Here is a 22274-nt window from a genome sequence, read left to right on the forward strand (position 1 = left end):
TCCCCGGTGTGTGCAAGCCCCTCTTCCTGGCTCAGGACCCCCAGTCTCCCCACCCGGCCCTCCTAGATGGCTGGAGACTTAGGAGTGGTGAGCACAGCCCTGGCCCTCCCATGGCTCCCTCGCTCTGTGACTACGCCCCCTGGGTGTCCGCCACCCACCTCTGCCGTGGCCTTCCCTGCCTTCTCTCCATCTTGGAAGGTGGTCAGCACATCCCGCCACCTTGCAATGGCTGTTCCCCCTGCCTGGATAACCTTCCCTGCACTGCTCTCCCAGGCAGCTCCTATTCACCAGTCAGGGCTCCGCCCAAATGCCGCTTCCTCAGGGAAGGCCTCTGGACCTCCCTACAGAGTGCATGTCCCTGTGGACATCCTCACTGCCTCCCTGGTGGACTTATCAAGGCCGTGATTAAATCATTGCCGTATTTATTCAGTGTCTGAGGGTAGAAGTCATGTCTGAAATGCCACCTCGTCTAATGTGTCCAGAGTAGGCCGAGCAGATAGATGGCGCTTCATCGTGAGTGAGATTGTGACTGAGAGATAGAGGAGGCCGGGCAGATACACGGCGCCCCATTGTGAGCCTGTGATTGAGCGAGTGAGTGAATGAGTGAGTGAGTGAGATCCTGAGTGAGATCGTGAGTGATTGAGATCGTGAGTCTGTGAGTGAGATTGTGAGTGAGATCGTGAGTCTGTGAGATCGTGAGTGAGATCCTGAGTGAGTGAGTGAGTGAGGACAGACCCTCCTCTAGGATCGAGGAGAACAGGAGCAGAAAGAAGAGCTGGAGGTAGGTCCAGGGAACCAGCAGCTGGGGCATCCCTGCCCCTGTCCCCCCGAGGGCAGAGGCTGACCTGGCTGAGGGCCGTGAGGGCGCAGGGCTGTGTCAGGGCCAGCCTGGAGTCCACCAGCCCGCCCAGCGGCGGCTCCTTCCCCGGGATGCTGTTGTAGTAATTGTGATCCAAAGCCTCCTCCTCGTCCCCCCAGGCCGACTCCTCTGGCCCCGCCGGCCTGGGGGACAGACAGCAATGGCCGTGGCACAGGCAGGGCCCAAGGGGGGCTAAAGCCTTACGGCTTGAGCTTCTGGGGGAGCAGGAAAGATCTGAGTTCGAATCCCAGCCCCCCACCTGTCGCTGAGGGTTCCTACCAGGAAACACTTCTAGGGCAAGTGACCAGGCCCACTACTTCCTCATCTATAAAATGGAATGTTGCACAAAAGGCAGGTCGTTGGCAAACCCGGTCTCCACTCCTTTCTGCCCACCTCCGGCCCCACCCGGCAGCAGAGGACATGAGCCAAGTTTATACCCAGAACCAGGACATCGCTGGTCAGGGTGGCAACTCTCTGGGATCAAAGCGCCCCCATCCTCTGGCCCCGATGGCACTGGCAGGAATGGATCCTGCAGATGCTCCTCAGTAAGCACGGCCCCGAGAGCCAGAGGGGTGCACCCCACCTGGCCCACAATCGCTGCTGGGATAAATTATGAGGCAGCCTACAGAAGGCAGAGGCAGCTCCAGAGGCAGGCGAGGAGCCCGTCCCAGCTTCGGAGCGTGCTGAGCGACGTGCATCAAGCACGCTGTCCCCGTGCACAGAGGGGTGAGTGTGAGCAGGTGTGCGATGCCGCCTCCCTCGTGACCAGCAGGGCTGGGAGCTCATGCACCTGCACCTGCCCTCCCACCATTGGAGGAAGCTGACTTTCTAATGATGAATAGAGACTTAAATAGCTCCTTCTCCAAGGCCAGCTGGCAAACCCCAGCCCAGGGCCAAATCCAGCTCACTGCCTAGATCTGTGTGGCCCACGAGCTAAGAATGGGCTTTCAACCTTTAAATTATCAAAGTTAAGTGTTTGAGAAAACATCTAGAGAATCATATTGTGCAACACGTGACATTCACACTTCAATGTCTATAAAAAACGTGTTACCAGCACACAGACACGCCCCCCCCTTTACACATCTTCTGCAGTGAGACGGAGGCCGTTTTCTGCCCTTTGCAGGAGCCGGCCGCGCGTCTGGAGGAGGGATATTGGTTGTAGCAGCAGGGCTGACAGCCTCAGGCACACCGGGGAGTCAGCTCACTCAGTCCTCCCCAGTCCTGGGGGGCAGGTGGGGATGCATTTACCCGGATGTTACAGCCGAGGAAACGGGATCCTCTGGCTGAGCCACATTCTCACGGGACAGGGAGGGAGGCACAAGGGCAGGACGGAGGCCGAGGCCTGCAGGAGGTGGAGCAGGCTCTGCACCCGGGCAGGTCACTGGGGGCATCCCCAGGGCACGGGGGAGGCAGCTCTGGTTACCTTTCTGGGGGCAGCGCCACCTTGGGTGGGCTGTGCAGGTACTGCTTGAAGCGCAGCTCAAAGGCTTGGCCCACGGTGCTGATGATGCTCTGCGCCAGGCCCTCACAGCATTCCAGGATGTGGCAGGCTGCGGGCGCATCGGTCATGCGGCCTCCGAGCCACACGGCCGTGCCCCCCGGACACGGGACCCCCACCGGCCTCCCCAGGGGCCTTACCTCTCTGGTTGATGGGGTCCTTGGCGACGTAGGCCACGTAATCCGTCATGTCCTGCGGGCGGGGAGGGGCCAGCTGGACCTGCCTGGGCCCCCCACCAGGATTCCCAGCCGCCCACCCCAGCAATGCAGAGAGATGGGGCAGTGGATGTGGGCACAGGGTACGTTAGGCAGGCTCTGGGGAAGGATGAGAGGGTCTCGCGGCCGGAGGGGGCGGCAGGGCTGCAGGTCCACCCCCACCCCTGGCCTCACCGTGTCTCCGCCCGATGCGAAGGAGATGGACGGCATGTGGTGGTTGGCGATGACCTGAGGTGGCAGGAGGCACACGCGGTCATGGGGGCCCCGCTTCGAGGGCAGGGGGCCCGGCGGATGGACCAGGATCACAGCAAAGAGTGGGGCAGGGGCAGGGATGTGGGGATGGAGACGTCTCCTGGACAGGCACCCACTGCAGCTGGGTCCTGGGTCAGCCTAGACAACAGAGGCTGGGATGTGGAGTCCCCAGCAAGGACGGGACTAGGGCCCTAGGGGATGTGTGGGGTCCGCAGGAGGTCACACGGGAATGTGTGTGAGTGGACAAACCACCCCCACTGCAACACTTCACACATGCACCTGCCCAGACGCTCACGCACACACACATCCCAAGCCCCACACACGTGCACACACACACACACACCCGAAGCAGCCAGGGGAGGGATGGCCCCACACTCCTGACTCCTTTGTCCATGTGCAAGGGCACCTGTGAGTGTATTTGCGTGCTCATCTGCGTGCTTGTCTGCGTGCTCATTTGTGTGGTCCTGCTTCATTTGCTTCCCGTCACTCAAATCCCTCTAGGCCCCAGTAAGCACCTGCTACCAGCCACATCCTGAGTCCTCCCTACAGAACATCCACTCCTCAGCCCCCATAGGGACCCTCAAGGCTTTCCCCTTGCCAACCCTGGCCCAGCCAGAAGGGCCTACTTGGAGCCCCAGTGTCCTGTCCATATGGTGGTCAGGGGTCCGTGCCTCACAGGGTGGGGGCAGAGATGGAAATTGCGTGGAAATGGCCCTCAGCCAGCTCCCCCGCCAGCTCCATCCTTCTCTAGCCTCCTCCCTGGAGCCCCAGCTGCCCCTCACCCCCAGCTGCCCCTCACCACCACCTGCCGCCTCCACACCAGCCCAGGGACGCTGCCTTGCCCCAAACCCCTCACGATGTCCCATGCTAACTTCTCCGATGGGGAGATGCCTCCTCTCTCAGCCACAACTCCCTGGGACCCCCCTCCTCACCACCTCCCAGAGCCCTCCAGGAAGTCTCTTCTAGCACACAGGGCCCAGCACATGCTCAGGACACCCCTCGCCTGGCCTCACAGTGCCTCCTAAAATCTATTATTTCCTTCATTTCTGCAATTATAGTTTTTTTGTCTTTTGGTTTTTTGAGACGGAGTCTCGCTCTGTCGCCCAGGCTGGAGTGCAGTGGTGCAATCTTGGCTCGCTGCAACCTCCACCTCCCAGGTTCAAGCGATTCTCCTGCCTCAGCTTCCCAAGTAGCTGGGATTACGGGTGCCCGCCACCATGCCCGGCTAATCTTTGTATTTTTTGTAGAGTCAGGGTTTCACCATGTTGGCCAGGCTGGTCTCGAACTCCTGACCTTAAGGGATCTGCCCACCTCAGCCTCCCAAAGTGCTGGGATTACAGGTGTGAGCCGCCACGCAGGGCCTCCCAAAGTGCTGGGATTACAGGTGTGAGCCGCTGCACCCAGCCTCACAGTGCTGGGGTTACAGGCGTGAGTCACCGAGCCCGAGCCCGGCCTGCAATTATACTTTTGTTGTTTGTTTCCACCTGAAGACTGGTAGCCAGGGTTTATCCCCGCCCCTCCCCAGGCACTGTGGATGTTGGGACAGACCACTCTCTGGGGCGGGGCGTCCTGGCCCCTGTGGGGTGCTGAGCAGCATCCGTGCCCCCACCCACTCCATGCCAGGAGCACCCCCATACCGGGACAGCTTGCCCAGGCCGGGAGCCCCTGCGCTGAGCCCCGTGAGGGCAGTGGCTGCACCCCCAGCTCCTGCTCAGTGGGGCCTCGGCTCGTCTTTCCAGATAAACGCCACCTGCTGCCCACCCCCAGCACCCCGCCCGGGTTTGCCTCCTAGGACTCCTGGCCCCTCGGACGCCAGGGGAAGAGGGCAGACCCACCTGGCGCGTGGCAGGCACAGAGAGGCTGAGGCCGTCGGTGGAGATGTGGATGGAGATGCTCATGCCGGCAAAGCGAAGGTTGCTCTTGCCCAGGACGGATGCCAGGGCCTTGTTGGGGGCCTGAGTCGGGGCCGGAGCACAGCGAGGGCGGCCGTGGGTGGGGGCTGCCGAGGGGCTCCCAGGATGGCCGCAGCGTCCCCAAGGCCCCCGACTGCCCCACCAGCCCCACGAGAGACCACAAGCCTCACTCACCTTTTTCTTCCAGGATCCCCGGACACCAGGCACGGCCTCATGGAGCCGGTTGATGGCTTCCCTGGGGTTGGGAGGAGGGGGCTTAGAGAGTGTGGTGGGGGCGGCCATGGAGGGAGCTGGGGAGGAAGGGGTCAGAGAGGGCGGGGGTCTGGGGAGGAGGCAGGAGCTCAGAGAAGGGCGAGAGTCAGAGAGGGGAGAGGAAGGCAGAGAGGGAGGGGTGGGTGAGGGTCGGGGGGCCTAAAGTGGGGAGGGAGGGGGCTGGGGAACCTGGGGAAGGAGTGCCCAGCAGGACAGGTGCAGGGTGGGCACCAGCCCACTCCATGTGTGTCCTTGCATCCGGCAGAGGCCCGGCCCCCAGCTCTGGCCCCTCTACCACCCTCTTTCCCAGGGACCAGTGCGTCCCCGGCCTCGGCCCGCAAGGAAGGCGCGCGGTCATATCTGGGGGTTGGACCGGTGAGCTGGAGGCCCTGAGCCTGACCCCGGGTCCCGTGTCGTGATCCTGTCTGCAGCACTGGAGGAGCCCCTGAGTGGCGGCAGGAGCTGACCCCAAACAAGAGCGCCTCAAACCACTGGTCCCCAGGAGAGGTTAGAAGTCTACGGGGTCCTGAAGGGGCCTCGGAAATGTCGGCGTCACGTGGAGAAACCAGATCCCCCACCCAGGGCACGTGGGAATTTTCACAGCATGGCTGCTGTGGAAAACAGCCGGGGGCTCCTCAAAAGGTTAAAAATTGGCTGGATGCGGCAGCTCCCGCCTGTCATCCCAGCACTGTGGGCCTGACACAAGCAAATGCATGTCGGGTGCGGTGGCCCCCATCTGTCATCCCAACACTTTGGGAGGCCAAGGTGGGTAGATCACCTGAGGTCAGGAGTTCGAGACCGGTCTGACCAATGTGGAGAAACCCTGTATCTACTAAAAATATAAAAACTAGCTGGGTGTGGTAGTGGGCGCCTGTAGTCCCAGCTACTGGGGAGGCTGAGGCAGGAGAAATGCTTGAACCCAGGAGACAGAGGTTGCCGTGAGTCAACAGGGTGTCACTGCACTCCGGCCTGGGCGACAGAGTGAGACTTCGTCTCAAAAAAAAAAAAAAAAGAAAAGAAAAGGAGCGAGGCTTTGACCCAGGCCACAGCACAGACGCACCTTGGGAATGCCATGCTCAGTGAGAGACGCCAGACACAGGAGGCCACGCAGTGTGTGATCCCATTGCTATGAAATGTCCAGGACAGGCCGATCCACAGAGACAGGGAGGGGATGCGTGGGTGCCGGAGCTGGAGAGGGGACGGGGAGTGGCTGTGATGGGGAGGGGACGGGGAGTGGCTGTGATGGGGACGGGGTGTTTTGGTGGGGTAATGAGAATGTTCGGAACTAGACAGTGGTGGTGGTCGTGTGACTCTGTGAAGAGCCTAAAAAGCCTCGAATTGTACATTATATCTCACACACGCACGTGTAAACTATCCCACATGGTTTTTTTAAGTCTATACGAACGGAATCTACCAGTTTTCACAGAAAAAAAAGGGTGTCATTCTCCTCCCTGCTTAAGCCCTGGGCATATCCACAGCCCCTATGATTCCTTTCCAGACACCGCACGGCATCCTGAGGTCACCGTTCGGAAAACAGAGCGGGGACACAAAGACGCCATCGGGCCCCAGTCCCAGAGGGAACCCGCCAGGCCCTGCGCCCCACGCCGTGCGGGGACTTGCCCAGCACCCCATGAGCGACCGGCGTTCTTTCCATCTCAGAGGGGGATCAAGGTCTGCAGCGCACAGTGACCGACACCTGGCATGGGGACAGGGCGGAGACGTGGCGTGAAGTGGGAGGGAGGGAGGGGGGCACCGAGGCTGCGTCCTGGGACCCCAGCGCGGCCGTCTCAGAGCCCATCGCTGCCGCCCTCCAGTGCTGCCGCCCTCCAGCGCGTCACTCGGCCCTACACGGCCAGGGCAGGGTTAGAGGCTCACCTGGTCACCTGCGTGCGCGTGTTAAAGTCCAGGGAGCGCATGGAGCGGAGGACCTCGATGCAGCCCATGTACTGAGGGGAGAGAACAGGTGTCAGACGCCATCGGAACCCCTGCAGTGGAGCCACGTCCCTTTTCCCGGCAGCCCTTCGCCTCCTCCAGCACCCCTGGGGTTGAGCACTTTCCTCTGTCCCTGGTGGCTCTGGGGCCTTCGTGCCTCCCCCACCTCAAGGCCCAGCCCTGACACTGTCCCGAGAGCCGCCCTCTGACTCTGGACGTGTTTTTCTCTGTTGCTGTTTCCCGGGAGCCTGGCGGTTCCCTCCCGAGGCTCGGTGGTGCTTGTTCATTTCACCGTCTTGCCCTCATCGGTGTCTTTCTGTTCCACCAGCACCTAAGCCGAGGAGCGTGGGGACGGTGCCGTCCTGAGCACTTCCCTATCTCCAGCGCCCAGTTCAGGGTCTGGCAAACCGTGGGGCAGAAGTCCCAGGCAGCCACAGATGCACACACTGCTGGCCTCGCCCTCCACAGGAAGTTTGTAGGCTCCTGGCCAAGACAGCCGTTTCCGTGAAAAGGGAGTTCACCGTCTCAATGACTCTGATGACACTGAGGGATGAGAGGGGCAGAGGCGTCCCACCGCGTCCTTGACCTGCTTCAGTGCCGTGAAGGGTGGGGGAGCAAGGCCAGGAGGAGAAGACCACAGCGCCCTTCCAACCTTGGCCCTTGCTGGAGGGAGGGTTAGGGGCACAGCCCACGTCATCTCTATGAAATGTCCTGCAGAGGCAGCAAGAGGATGTGTGGGTGCCAGGGACCGGGGAATGAAGGCTGACGCGAACAGGTTTCCTACTGGGGTCATGAGAAATTCTGGAATTAGACAAAAGGGGTGGTGGCACGATATTATGAATGTACTAAATGCTACTGAATTGTGAAAAATGCAACATGAAAAATGATGAATAATGTTATGCGAAGTTCACCTCAGTTTTTTTAAATGATCAACACGCAAACACTTTGACCCTGCACCTCCATGTTTAGGATTTTACCCCACAGATACATCAGCCTGAGGGCTTCTGAGGCGTGTACAGGTCACTGTATGGGCTGGCCCAGGCTCTGCCCCTCTCCACGGCTCCATGTACCTGGAGTAGGGAGAGCAAGGAGCAGAGACAGATGCGAGAATGCAGGCAGGAAGCAGAGGCCACAGGACCTGGGCTGTGATGAGGGGCAGGGGCTCATCCTGGGCCAGCTGGGGAGCCAGGGAGCACTTAAGCAGGGCATGGACTGAGCGGCCTCACCTCCTGTTGAATGGATGGATGATGGGTGGATGGACTGACAGAAAGATGGCAGATGGATGGATGAATGAAAGAATGGATGGAGGATGAATAGATCGGCGGGTGAGTGGGTGAATGGATGGATGATGGGTGAGTGGATGATGGATAGATGGGTAGATGGACAGGCAGATGGATAATGAATGGATGGGTGGGTGGATGGATGGAGGGTGGATGGATGGATGGATGGATGGATGGATGGGTGGATGAATGGATGGATAGATGAGTGGATGGGTGGATGAATGGACGGATGGATGGATGGGTGGGTGGATGAATGGGTGGATGGACGGGTGGGTGGATGGGTGGATGGACGGATGGGTGGATGGACGGGTGGGTGGATGGGTGGACGGATGGATGGGTGGGTGGGTGGACAGATGGATGGGTGGATGGATGGGTGGATGGATGAATGGATAGATGGATGGGTGGGTGGATGGGTGGATGGACGGGTGGGTGGATGGGTGGACGGATGGATGGATGGGTGGGTGGATGAATGGGTGGATGGATGGGTGGGTGGATGAGTGGATGGGTAGATGGGTGGACAGATGGATGGGTGGATGGATGGGTGGATGAATGGATGGATGGATGGATGGGTGGGTGGATGAATGGGTGGATGGATGGATGGATGGATGGGTGGGTGGATGAGTGGATGGGTAGATGGGTGGACAGATGGATGGGTGGATGGGGGGACAGATGGGTGGATGGGTGGGTGGATGAATGGATGGATGGATGGGTGGGTGGATGGGTGGGTGGGTGAATGGATGGATGGATGGGTGGGTGGATGAGTGGATGGACGGACGGATGGATGGGTGGGTGGATGAGTGGATGGGTAGATGGGTGGACAGATGGATGGGTGGATGGGGGGACAGATGGATGGATGGGTGGGTGGATGAGTGGATGGGTGGATGGGTGGACGGATGGATGGATGAGTGGGTGGATGGGTGGACGGATGGATGGATGAGTGGGTGGATGGGTGGATGGATGGACAGATGGATGGTTGGATGGGTGGACAGATGGGTGGATTGGTGGGTGGATGAATGGATGGATGGACGGGTAGGTGGATGAGTAGATGGATGAATGGATGAACAGATAGATGAATGGACTCCAGGCATGTAGTAGACAGGTCAGACCCTAAAGGAATTAGCCATGGTCCCTGTCCCTAGCACTGGATTCTCCCACTGAGGAGGCAGCTTTGCTGGGATGCTGGCTGCTCAATGGCTGTCTTCTCTCAGGCAGAGCGTGTGACTCTGGGGTGGTGTCTGCGCCAGTGTCTGGTGCTGCAGGGCCACAGAGTGAGGGATTCTCCTTCCCTTACCTGCCCCCTTATTAACACGTAGCCCACTCCGGTTACGCGGCTGAAACCCTAAACTGTGTGGTCCACGGGTCCTGTTGTGGGGACACCAGCCTAGTGCACGGGGGAGGTGGGGGGCAAACCCTCTGTGGCCCACGGCAGCTCACGAGAGGAAATGCAATATCCTATTCGGTTGAGAACAGGGACTGCAAACTCAGATGCCTGCAGCCTGCAGGATCGGCCAGGTAAACACACAAGGTAGGATGCAATGCAGTAGCGATACTGACACCTCGCTAACTCAGGGTGCTGTCACGTGTAAGTCTCTGCTGCGGACATGCTGTGCACAGAGTCCTCTAATCCACTGCACGCAAATCCGGTAACGATACCGGCACCTCGCTGACTCAGGGCGCTTGTCACGTGTAAGTCTCTGCTGCGGACACGCTGTGCATGTGGTCCTTTAATCCACTCCACGCAAATCCACATGCCATGGACAGCGATGACCCCTCGGGAAACAGGCCTGGGCGGGAGGGTGACTGGCCTGCTGGGCCACACGGCCTGCCGAGCTGGGTCCTGAACCCACACCCCTGGGCTCCAGGATCGGAACTGCTCCCCCTGCACGACAGGAAGAGGTGGGGACCTCAGCTCACTGCATGTCCCACGTTCCAGGGCGCCGATGCTGCCGGCCATGTGCTTTTTTTTTTAAAGAGACCAGAAATTCAGGGCTTTTCTGTGAAATTCTCCCAGTTGTAAATATCAATCTAGGGCCGAATGTCTGCGCCCCCCTCAAAATCCCTCTGTGGAAACCTATGCCCCACAGTGAGGGTATTTAAAGGTGGGTCTTTGGGAGGTGAGGAGGCTGTGAGGGCTCCACCCTCAGGACTGGGATGAGCGCCCTTATAACAGAGACCCCAGACAGAGCCCGGCCCTCCACCACGTGAGGACGCAGGAGAACAAGAGACCCTCGCCAGACACCGAGTCTTCCGGCGCCTTGATCGTGGCCCTGCCAGCCCCCAGAACCGTGAGAAATAAATTTCCAGGCCTGGCACAGCAGCTCATGCCTGTAATCGCAGCACTTCAGGAGACTGAGGTCGGAGGCTCTCTCGAAGCCAGGAGTTCAAGACCAGCCTGGGCAATATAATGTGCCCTCATCTCTACAAAAAAAAATTTTTTAATTAGCCGGGCATGGTGAGTGTGGGCCTGTGGTCCCAGCTACTCAGGAGGCTGAGGTGGGAGGATGGCTTGAGCCCAGGAGGTTGAGGCTGCAGTGAGCTGTGATGGCGCCACTGCACTCCAGCCTGGGCGACAGAGCAAGACCATGTCTTAAAAATCACATTTTTAGGCCGGGCGCGGTGGCTCACGCTTGTAATCCCAGCACTTTGGGAGGCCGAGGCGGGCGGATCACGAGGTCAGGAGATCGAGACCACGGTGAAACCCCGTCTCTATTAAAAACACAAAAAATTAGCCGGGCGTGGTGGCGGGTGCCTGTAGTCCCAGCTACTTGGAGAGGCTGAGGCAGGAGAATGGCGTGAACCCAGGAGGCGGAGCTTGCAGTGAGCCGAGACTGCGCCACTGCACTCCAGCCTGGGCGACAGAGCAAGACTCCGTCTCAAAAAAAAAAAAAAAAATCACATTTTTAGGCCGGGCGCGGTGGCTCACGCCTGTAATCCCAGCACTTTGGGAGGCCGAGGTGAGTGGATCACTTGAAGTCAGCAGTTTTGAGACCAGCCTGGCCAACATGGCGAAACCCCATCTCTACTGAAAATACAAAAATAAAAATAAAAAAATTAGCTGGGCGTGGTGGTGCACGCCTGTAATCCCAGCTACTCGGCAGGCTGAGGCAGGAGAATCATTTGAACCCGGGAGGCGGAGGCTGCAGAGAGCCGAGATCACGCCACTGCACTCCAGCCTGGGTGACAGAGGGAGAGTCTGTCTCAAAAAAAAATAAAAATAAAAGACAAGCACAGAGGGAGATTTGAGAGACAGAGACACAGAAGGGAGGGGCCGGGTGAAGACAGAGGCAGACACTGGAGGGGCCGTGTGCAGCCGAGGACGGCAAGGCCGGCTGCAGGCACCAGATGCCGGAGAGGGGCCTGGGACGGAGCCTCCAGCAGAAACCAGCCCTGCCCACACCTTGGCTCGGACTTGGGGCCCCAGAACTGTGACAGAACAAGTCTATGTGTGTGTGTTGTTTTGTTTTTGTTTGTTTGTTTGAGACGGAGTCTTGCTCTGTTGTCAGGCTGCAATGCAGTGGTGCGATCTCCATTCACTGCAACTTCCACCTTCCGGGTTCATGCCATTCTCCTGCCTCAGCCTCCTGAGTAGCTGGGACTACAGGCACCCGCCACCACGCCCGGCTAATTTTTGTATTTTTAGTAGAGACGGGGTTTCACCATGTTGGCCTGGCTGGTCTCGATCTCTTGACCTTGTGATCCGCCTCAGCCTCCCAAAGTGCTGGGTCTACAGGCGTGAGGCACCGTGCCCGGCTGTCTGTGTTGTTTTAAGCCCCACAGTTTGTGGTGGTTTGTGGTGGCAACCCCGGGACCCTCCCACAGAAGATGGGGAGGAGCCCTGGCGGCTTCACGTTCAACCTTCCCCTTTGCAAATTCAGAAACCGAGGCCCAGAGAGAAAGCATGACCCAGATCCCACAGGAGGTTAAGGGAAGGAGCCACTGTACAAGTCAGTAAACTGAAGCCCGGAGAGGGGAAGCCACCTGGCTGGCCTCACGCATGCAGCAGGTCAGGGCAGATACAAGCCGAGGTCGCTGTGTCTGTGCTCCCAGCCTGGGAGACCGTCCGAGTCTCCACCGCTGCCCGCGTCGGCCACGGGGACCCTCCACCGCTGCCCGCGTCGGCCACGGGGACCCTCCACCGCTGCCCGCGTCGGCCACGGGGACCCTCCACCGCTGCCCGCGTCGGCCACGGGGACCCTCCACCGCTGCCCGCGTCGGCCACGGGGACCCTCCACCGCTGCCCGCGTCGGCCACGGGGACCCTCCACCGCTGCCCGCGTCGGCCACGGGGACCCTCCACCGCTGCCCGCGTCGGCCACGGGGACCCTCCACCGCTGCCCGCGTCGGCCACGGGGACCCTCCACCGCTGCCCGCGTCGGCCACGGGGACCCTCCACCGCTGCCCGCGTCGGCCACGGGGACCCTCCACCGCTGCCCGCGTCGGCCACGGGGACCCTCCACCGCTGCCCGCGTCGGCCACGGGGACCCTCCACCGCTGCCCACACCAGCCACGGGGACCCTCCTCATAGGCTTTGCCATGGCCTGTATTGATGTCATTTACTGGGTATTTTCCTTTTAAATAAACTCCACTTACAAACATAACTGCGTTTACTTTTTAAAGGAAATTGCAGGAAACAACTAAAATATCTATCAACAGATGAACTGATAAATCCAGTGGGGTCCATCCACATGCTGGAACATGACCCAGGCGTGAAAAGGAGCAAGGCTCCCACACAGGCCACAGCACGGACGCACCGTGAGGACGCCACGCTCCGTGAGAGATGCCGGACACGAAAGGCCACACAGCGTGTGATCCCATTTCTATGAAATGTCCAAGACAGGCCGATCCACAGAGGCAGGGAGGGGACGCGTGGGCGCCGGGGCTGGGGAGGGGGCAGAGGGGAGGGATGGCTGAGGGCGGGCCATAAGTTTCCATTTTGCCTGATGGGAGCGTCCTGGAACTAGACATTGGTGAGGGTTGCACAACCCTGTGGCTGCACTAAATACACTGAATTGCACAGTTTAAACAGTTAAGGATTAGGATACGTGAATTATATCTTCATTTTTTAAAATTTGCACGAGAGCCGGGCACGATGGCTCCCGCCTGTAATCCCAGCACTTTGGGAGGCCGAGGCGGGCGGATCACCTGAGGTCAGGAGCTCAAGACCAGCCTGACCAACACGGTGAAACCTCATCTCTACTGAAAATACAAAATTAGCTGGGCATGTTGGCACATGCCTGTAATCCCAGCTACTCGGGAGGCTGAGGCAGGAGAATCACTTGAACCCAGAAGGCGGAGGTTGCAGTGAGCCGAGATCGCACCACTACACTCCAGCCTGGGCAACGAGAACAAAACTCCACCTCAAAAAAAATTTTAAAAATTATATGAGAAAAAGAGGAAACTTCACACTGCAACCATAACTCCCTGCTTTTCCATTAATATAAATATATTAATAAAATGAAAAGTCTCCATTCACACAAGAACCCTAAGGTTTTGCTAAAACAAGTGTGTGAAGGTTTGCTGGGAGCTGGGAACCAGGATGTCTGCACAGTGTCAACGTCTGTCTCCCCAGATCACGTTCCAGGGCAGAAAGACCGGATGCCGGGGCCAGGGCTGGGGAGGCCGCAGGCAGCGCTGGGCTGGAAACGTGCACGGCCGGGCCTGCGAGGGGCTCCCGGGGCGTGCGCTGAGACGTCCCCATGCACCTCACCCCCAATTCCACGAGTCCCCACAGATCTTCCTAATTATAAGGGAAACAGACAGAGCTCACCTTCACCAAGTGCATTCATTTCCCACAGCTGCCGTGAGCAAAGGCCACTCATGGGGGCCACAGGAGCTGATCCTCTCCGCCTCCCGCAGCCGGGAGTCTGAAGTCAAGCTGTGGGCAGGGCCTCGCTCCCTCCCAAGCCCCGGGGGAGGGTCCTTCCTGCCTCTTCCAGCTTCTGGGGGCTCCCAGCGTCCTTGGCTCGTGGCCGTGTTACTCCATCTCTGCCTCCTTCTCTGCACAGCTGTCTCCTTATGTGCTTCTGTGCAAATTTCCCTCTTCTTAGAGGACACAAGTCAGTGTATTCAGGCCCCACCTTACTCCAGTAACTCCAGTATGGCCTCATCTTAACTAACCATGTCTGCAAGGGCCCTTTCCCAAATAAGGACCCATTCTGAGGCTGGAGGTGGACATGAGTTCTGGGGAACACCGTTCGCCCCAGGACACTAGGTGGTCAAAGTCTCCAGCACCAGTACCAGGACAAACCAGCACCCTGGGGACCTCCTGACATGATGAGCTGGGAAAACACAGCACCCCTCCGTGCTTCCTGCCAAAAACACAACCTTGACCCAACTGCAGGCAAACACCAGGCAGACACAAACTGAGGGACGGCAGCCCAGCAGCCGGCGTGCACTCTTCAACACTATTGGCTCCACGGATCCCAGCACGGAACAACTGCGAGGCTAAAGGCGGTTAAAGAGACAGGACGGATGGGGTGCGGTGGCTCATGCCTCTAATCCCAGCACTGTGGGAGGCCGAGGCCGATAGACGGCTTGAGCTCAGGAGTTCAAGACCAGCCTGGGCAACATGGTGAAATCCCGTCTCTACAAAAAAAAAAAAAAAAAAAATACAAAAAGTAGCCAGGCATGGTCGTACACACCTGTAGTCCCAGCTACTCAGGAGGCTGAGGCAGGAGAATCGCTTGAACACAGGAGGCGGGGGTTGCGATGAGCCGAGATTGCGCCACTGCACTCCAGCCTCGGCAACAAGAGCGAAACTGTGTCTCAATAATGATAATAATAATAATTTATACAGACAGAATAAATGAGGCAAGATGTTAATAATCGGCGAATCTAGGTGAATGACACACAGGAACTCTTTGTACGAGTCTTCTTTGTAACTCTTCATCTCGATAGATTTTCAAACTTACAAAAGCTCTGTGTATTCTACTGTTCTTATTTCTTTTTTTTTTTTTGAGACGGAGTCTCGCTCTGTCGCCCAGGCTGGAGTGCAGTGGCGCAATCTCGGCTCACTGCAAGCTCCGCCTCCTGGGTTCACGCCATTCTCCTGCCTCAGCCTCCCAAGTAGCTGGGACTACAGGCACCCGCCACCACGCCCGGCTAATTTTTTGTGTTTTTTTAGTAGAGACGGGGTTTCACGGTGTTAGCCAGGATGGTCTCGATCTCCTGACCTTGTGATCCGCCCGCCTCGGCCTCCCAAAGTGCTGGGATTACAGGCGTGAGCCACCGCGCCCGGCCCTGTTCTTATTTCTTTGATCTAAGGTTGAAACTATTTAAAGGCAAATTTCTTTGACGCCCTGCGCCACACTGACCACTGCCACCCTCTGCCCCTGGCCAGGAGAACACCCCTCCCACTGGCCGCAGCCCCCGTCAGTGCCCCCAGCCATGGCTTTCCACAGGGGCGAGGGGTGCGTGCTGCCCTGGGGGCGCCCCGGAAACGTGGGGCCTTGTTGGCCGTCATCGCAAGGCTGGGCAGCCGGGGCTACAGGAGGGGGGACTCACAATGACGCCAAACTGTCCCCAGGGCCTCGGAGCTTCCTCCGGGCATTGTGTGGGGAAAGCTTTCCATGACTGCCACGCCTCCAACCTAACTCCACGTGACCCGTGACGCGAGAGTGGTGCGTTTTCGTGTGCTTGCTTTTTTATTGTGGTAAAACACACATAACATAAAACTTAGAGTTTTAACTGTCTTTAAGTGCACAGTTCAGTGGCACTCAGCGCATTCCCATGGCTGTGCAGCCACCACCACCGTCTGTCCAGAACATCCTCATCTTCCCAAACTCAAACTGACCCCACGAAACACTTACTCCCCGTCCCCTCCCCAGCCCCATCCTACTTTTTGTCTCTCTGAATCTGATGGCTCTGGGGACCTCTGATGGGTGGAATCACACAAAGCTTGTCCTTCCATGTCTGGAGTCTCTCACCCAGTGAGACATCCTCAAGGTCCGTCCGTGCCGTGGCCTAAGTCAGAGCCTCGTTTCTTTCCTTGGCCGCATCATATTTCAGTGTGTGGATGGCCACGCCATGGTGATCCACTCATGCCTGGGTCACAGCCTCATTTTTCCTTGGCCACGTCATATTTCAGTGTGTGGATGCCCACACCGTGGCTGTGCTGTATTTCAACGTGTGAATGGCCATACTGTCGCCACGTCATATTTCAGCATGTGGATAGCCACGCCGTGGCGTGGTGGTATTTCAGCATGTGGATGGCCACGCCGTGGCCACGTCGCATTTCAGCGTGTGGGTGGCCACGCCGTGGCCACACCATATTTCAGCGTGTGGATGGCCACGCCGTGGCCACACCATATTTCAGCGTGTGGATGGCCACGCCGTGGCCACACCGTATTTCAGCGTGTGGATGGCCACGCCGTGGCCACACCGTATTTCAGCGTGTGGATGGCCACGCCGTGGCCACACTGTATTTCAGTGTCCGGATGGCCACGCCGTGACCTGGTCATATTTCAGCATGTGGATGGCCATGCTGTGTTGATCCACTCATCCATCAACAGACACCTGGGCTGTTTCCACCTCTGGACTGCCGGGAGTTATGCTGCTGTGGCCATGAGTGTACAAACATCCCTTCAAGTCCCTGCTCTCCGTTTCTGGAAGGTGTATATCCAAGAAGTGAAACTGCTAGATCATATGTTAATTCTCTTTAACTTTTTGGCATTTTTTATTTGTTTGTTTTGAGACAGTCTCACTCTGTCGCCCAGGCTGGAGTGCAGTGGCGTGATCTCGGCTCACTGCAACCTCCACCTCTTGGGTTCAAGCGATTCTCCTGCCTCAGCCTCCCAAGTAGCTGGGATTACAGTTGCCTGCCATCACACCCAGCCAATTTTTGTATTTTTAGTAGAGATGGGGTTTCACCATGTTGGCCAGGCTGGTCTCGAACCCCTGACCTCAGGTGATCTCCCCACCTCAGCCTCCCAAAGTGCTAGGATTACAGGCGTGAGCCACCGTGCCTGGCAGCATCGTTTTAATACACGTTGGACTAAAATAGTTGTTCGCTATTTTAGAAGCCACATCATCCGCATGACTCCAGCCGTGGTGTTGGAGCTGCAGAATCGCAGCCTGCATCTGCCCCGTCTGTGGCTGTCACAGGAATGGTGGCCTTTGTGGTGGCCTCTGTGCTTCCTGGAGAGCGGACCCTACATATTTACAGGCTGAAACATATTTCGAGTTACTAGGAATCGCCGCCATTGCGTTTCTCTGTTTCACTGAGGTTGGGGCATCGTACTGTCTTGGGGGAATTCCTGCGTAGGTGTGTGTTTCTCCATTTCATCGACATTGGGGCATCGTACTGACTTGGGGAATTCCTGCGTAGGTGGGTGTTCCTCCGTTTCAGTGAGATTGAGGCATCGTACTGGCTTGGCGAATTCCTGCGTAGGTGGGTGTTCCTCCGTTTCACTGAGATTGGGGCATCGTACTGTCTTGGGGAATTCCTGCGTAGGTGGGTGTTTCTCCGTTTCACTGAGATTGGGGCATCGTACTGTCTTGGGGAATTCCTGCGTAGGTGGGTGTTTCTCCGTTTCACTGAGATTGGGGCATCGTACTGTCTTGGGGAATTCCTGCGTAGGTGGGTGTTCCTCCGTTTCAGTGAGATTGAGGCATCGTACTGACTTGGGGAATTCCTTTTTTTTTTTTTTTTTTGAGACGGAGTCTTTCTCTGTTCCCTAGGCTGGAGTGCAGTGGCGCGATCTCGGCTCACTGCAAGCTCCGCCTCCCGGGTTCACGCCATTCTCCTGCCTCAGCCTCCCAAGTAGCTGGGACTACAGGCACCCGCCAACACGCCCGGCTAATTTTTTGTATTTTTAGTAGAGACGAGGTTTCACTGTGTTAGCCAGGATGGTCTCGATCTCCTGACCTCGTGATCCGCCCGCCTCGGCCTCCCAAAGTGCTGGGATTACAGGCTTGAGCCACCGCGCCCGGCCTTGACTTGGGGAATTCCTGCGTAGGTCAGTGTTCCTCCGTTTCAGTGAGATTGAGGCATCGTACTGACTTGGGGAATTCCTGCGTAGGTGGGTGTTACAGGTACACTTGGGTTTCATTTCAGGAGTGAAGGGTCACAAAATGCTTGCTGTAAATAGTGGTAGTTGATCGGCAGGACGGCCACATGCAGCTTCAGCTGGTGGATCTCAAACCTGAGTGTGAATCAGAATCACCTGGAGGACTTACAAAACGCAGCTCTCCAAGCGCCCCCCGCCCCCAGTCTCTGACCCAGCAGGTCTGGGGTGGGGCTCGAGAATCAGCATCTGCAGCAGGTTCCCAGATGCCGCTGGTCTTTAAGCCAGTTTGGTGGCCCCGTTCCCCTCCACGAGTGAAGGGTTTGCCATTTCCAGCCAATTGGGGGAGGGAGAATGGCCAGAGTCTCTCACAAAGAGCTCCAGGAAGGGATGACCTCTGCTTCCAGTGGACGTGGCCAGGTCCCAGTGACGTCGGGTGCCGTGGCCACCATTTTTGTGACCCTGAAGGTCGCCAAGCCAGCGTGCCGAGGATGGTGGCACAGAAAGACGGGAGACGCTGTGGTCACACCGTCCTGAAAAAGTCTGGTGCCGTCTGGCCTTGGAAGCTGAGCAGGGTTGGGCCTGGTTGGTACTTGGATGGCAGGAGGACAGAAAGAACCCAGATATGGGTTCTTTTGTTTCTCAGAAACTCAAAAACTCTCTGTCTCTCAGAAACTCAGATATGGGTTCTTTTGTTTCTGAGGCAGGGTCTTGCTCTGTCACCCAGGCTGGAGGGCAATGGCACAATCTTGGCTCCCTGCGGCCTCGAATTCTCAGGCTCACGTGATCCTCCTGCCTCAGCCTCCTACAGCCGGGACCACAGGTGTGCACCACCCTGCCTGGCTGATGTTTTTTCTTTTTTGGTAGAGACAGGGTGCCACCAAGCTGCCCAGGCTGGTCTCAAACTCCTGGGCTCAAGTGATCCTGTCGCCTTGGTCTTCCAAAATGCTGGATTACAGGCCTGAGCCACCACGCCCGGCCAGAACCCAGATCTTTAGGGATGCTGTCAAGCCATGGGATTCATCCACCGTGTCAACTGGCCACACCTGACCCCTCGCCTTCAAGGAAAAGCTGCATTTGGAGCTGAACCATCTCAACTTTGTCACCCTCTCACAACTCCCTGCACGTCCTGGTGTGAGGGACCCGTGATACAGGAAGGATGAAGTGTCTTTTTGCCGACCGTGTCCCGGTTGGCGTCCATCCCCTGCCCGGCCTGGGCTCCACGCTCCTGGAGCAGAGCCGGACACGCACAGGAAACTATTCCTGAAGCGTTCACGAGGTGAGGTACACGAGGGCACCGCAGAGGGCAGGACGGCCTGACTCGCGGGACTTCTGTGTAGGGACGAGCCCAGCGCCAAAATGGTACATGTGGGAGGAACACGGGGTCAGTGTCCACAGACCTTGGCACAAACTCTGGCCTCTCCACAAGACAAGCTCTGTGTCTTTCTCAACAGAGACATATTGCTCAGATCTACGCCTTCAGGTGAGGCCCAAAGATCAGGCGTAAAGATTCATCCAGACCGAGCTGTCCAGCACGGCAGCTGCTTGCTGCCTGTGGCCACTTAAGTTTAAAATCAAGTAAAATTAAGTGGGCACCGCAGTAGCACAGGCCACACCTCAAGGCCCAGCCACCCATGTGACTCGTGGCAGCCACCCTGGATGGTGCAGACACAGACGGTTCTGCTGGGCAGTGCCGGGCTGGGCTCATGAGACCCACAGCAAAGTCGGCGGGGGATTCCCAGGAAAAATGTCCCCATTCACAAAAGGAGCCCCACACAGAGAGGGGACCCTGTTCTGCCGAACCAGAGTCACTGCCTTTCGGCCAGGGGAGGAACTGACCCAAGACCAGCAGAGGTCCCAGGAAGGACGGTCGGTCTCCCGTGGCTGCCCTAACAGACCACAAACGGGGCTTAAGACCCCAGAAATGGGCCGGACGCGATGGCGCACACCTGTAATCCCAGCACTTTGGGAGGCCAAGGCGGGTGGATCACCTGAGGTCAGGATCTCAAGACCAGCCTGGCCAACAGGGTGAAACCCTGTCTCTACTAAAAATACAAAAATTAGCCGGGCGTGGTGGCGGGCGCCTGTAATCCCAGCTACTCGGGAGGCTGAGACAGGAGAATCGCTTGAACCCGGGAGGCGGAGGTTGCAGTGAGCCGAGATTGCGCCACTGCACTCCAGCCTTAGCAACAAGAGGGAAACTCCATCTCAAAAAAAAAAAAAAAGACGATAGAAATGCTTCCTCACACAGGCCTGAGGGCCAGTAGCCCGTCCCCTCCGGAGGCAGCAGGGAGGGCCCGTCCCGCCTCTCCCAGCGCTGGTGGTGGCCGGGGCTCCCCAGCATCCTTGGCGCGTGGCCGCGTTGCTCATCTCTGCCCCCCTCATCCTGTCCCATGTCCTTCTCTCCATGCCCTCACGCAGCTTCTCATAAGGACGGCAGTCACCGGCTCAGGGTGATGTGAATCCAACGTGACCTCGTTTAATGACACCTGCAGAGAGCCTGTTCCACAGAAAGCCTCATTTTGGGGTTCCAGGTTGGCATGAATTTCGGGGGAATAACAACGACCTAGACCCATTGACAAGGTCACTGAAGCTGCTGAATTAACCAACCCCAGAGCCGCCGACCCCGGGTGCTTCTCACAGGGGACAATCAAGGTCCCTTCAGCGCCCAGCGGCTCCGAGTCAGGTCTGTGGTGACTGCCCCAAAGGCATCACAAGTGCTGTGACCCAGGGGAGGGCTCTCGGGCAGCCCTTTGACCTGCTGTGCCTCAGCTGCCTCATCTATAAAATGGGTGGAAGACGCAGGGTTGTGGGGAGAATGGAACCCAGGGCTCCACGGGACTTAGCACCGCGCAGGACTCAGCGGTGTGAGCCCCGGCGCCTGAGGTGCTGCATTTGCAACGATGCTGCCCACGCCACTGCTTGTCCAGCGTCCGACTTCTCTCCTGCACACTGGGATCGCTGCAGGGTTCTGTGGGGGTTCTGCGATGCCGGCTGAGTTGCCCGGCCCATTCACTCCCTCTTGCTGCTGTCACCAATTACCACAAATCGAGTGGCTCAAAACAATGCGAGCTAATCCGCTTCCATCTAGAGGTCAGAAGTCTAAAATCAAGGTGTGGGCAGAGTTGGTTCCTAATCTGCTCCACCTTTCCCAGCGTCCTGAGGGGCCCACATCCCTTGGCTGGGGGCCCCTTCCTCCCGGTTAGCAGCCACAGGGCAGCCTCTTCCAGTCTCTCTCTGACTCTCACCCCCTGCTGCGAGGACACCGGGCCCCCAAATCATCCCATCTCAGGGTTCCTCACTCGGTCCCACCTGGAGGTCCCCTGTCGCCGTGTGACGGGCACCTTCGCAGAATCTGAGGGCTGGATGTGGACACTGGGGGCCGTTGCTGTGCCCCACACAGGTGCGTGCATGATGAGTGCCCTCAGAATGTTCTCTCTGGCTCCCACAGGAGGACCCTCATCCCCGGGTTCTGGTCCTGCTTTTCACTGCGTAACCTCAGACGCAGCTCTGCCGCTCTGTGCCTCAGTTTCCCTCAGTGCACAGGGTTCCTCCAGTGTGGAAGAGCCCTGCGGGCCTGAGCCGCAGGCCGCAGCCCCCGGGTGATGGGGCTTGGCTATTCCCCTCCTTAACTCAAGATTCCTTGTGACCAGGAGGGATCGGCTGTCCCTGTGCCTGCTGTGATGTAGGTGCCGGGGGACGGGGCTCCCGGGGGACAGCGCTGGGGGCTGAGGCCAGTCAGGCTCCCTAGGGCCGGGGCCCCTCGTCCATCAGCAACTCCATCCGGGCTCCAACACAGGCTCATTGTCCACTTCTCCACTCGCCTAGGTCCCCCGGCCTGGGCCACCACCAGCCCTCGCAGGCTCCTCCTGGGTCTCTGCTGCCCTTCCAGACCCTCCTCCTCCCTCAGCACCACTTCCACACGGCCCCTGGAAGGGGCTTTCAGAACTGCACACTCTGCGCCACCCCCCTAATTAAAACCACCCCCACTCCTCACCACAGCCCACAGAGAGAGTCCTCCTCCCTCTCCATCAGCTCCAGCCCCGTGGCTCTCCTTGCCGTGATGCACA

The 22274-nt window shown here is 58.3% G+C and overlaps 1 protein-coding gene across 2 annotated transcripts in view; it reads right to left on the reverse strand.

Moving 5' to 3' along the window:
- The window catches only part of SHC2 (SHC adaptor protein 2), a 38395-nt gene that overhangs the window by 13189 nt on the left and 2932 nt on the right, over positions 1-22274 (reverse strand). For both annotated transcript variants that reach the window (XM_055247634.2, XM_055247635.2), the window contains exons 2-8: positions 6865-6935; positions 4912-4972; positions 4660-4779; positions 2747-2800; positions 2498-2549; positions 2283-2409; positions 846-1002 (exon numbers count right to left, since the gene is read on the reverse strand). In XM_055247634.2, coding sequence (XP_055103609.2) covers positions 846-1002; positions 2283-2409; positions 2498-2549; positions 2747-2800; positions 4660-4779; positions 4912-4972; positions 6865-6935 — 642 coding nt within the window. The remainder of the gene's footprint in view (positions 1-845; positions 1003-2282; positions 2410-2497; positions 2550-2746; positions 2801-4659; positions 4780-4911; positions 4973-6864; positions 6936-22274) is intronic.

The sequence above is a fragment of the Symphalangus syndactylus genome, chromosome 17 (genome assembly GCF_028878055.3).
Source record: "Symphalangus syndactylus isolate Jambi chromosome 17, NHGRI_mSymSyn1-v2.1_pri, whole genome shotgun sequence".
NCBI lineage: Eukaryota > Metazoa > Chordata > Mammalia > Primates > Hylobatidae > Symphalangus > Symphalangus syndactylus.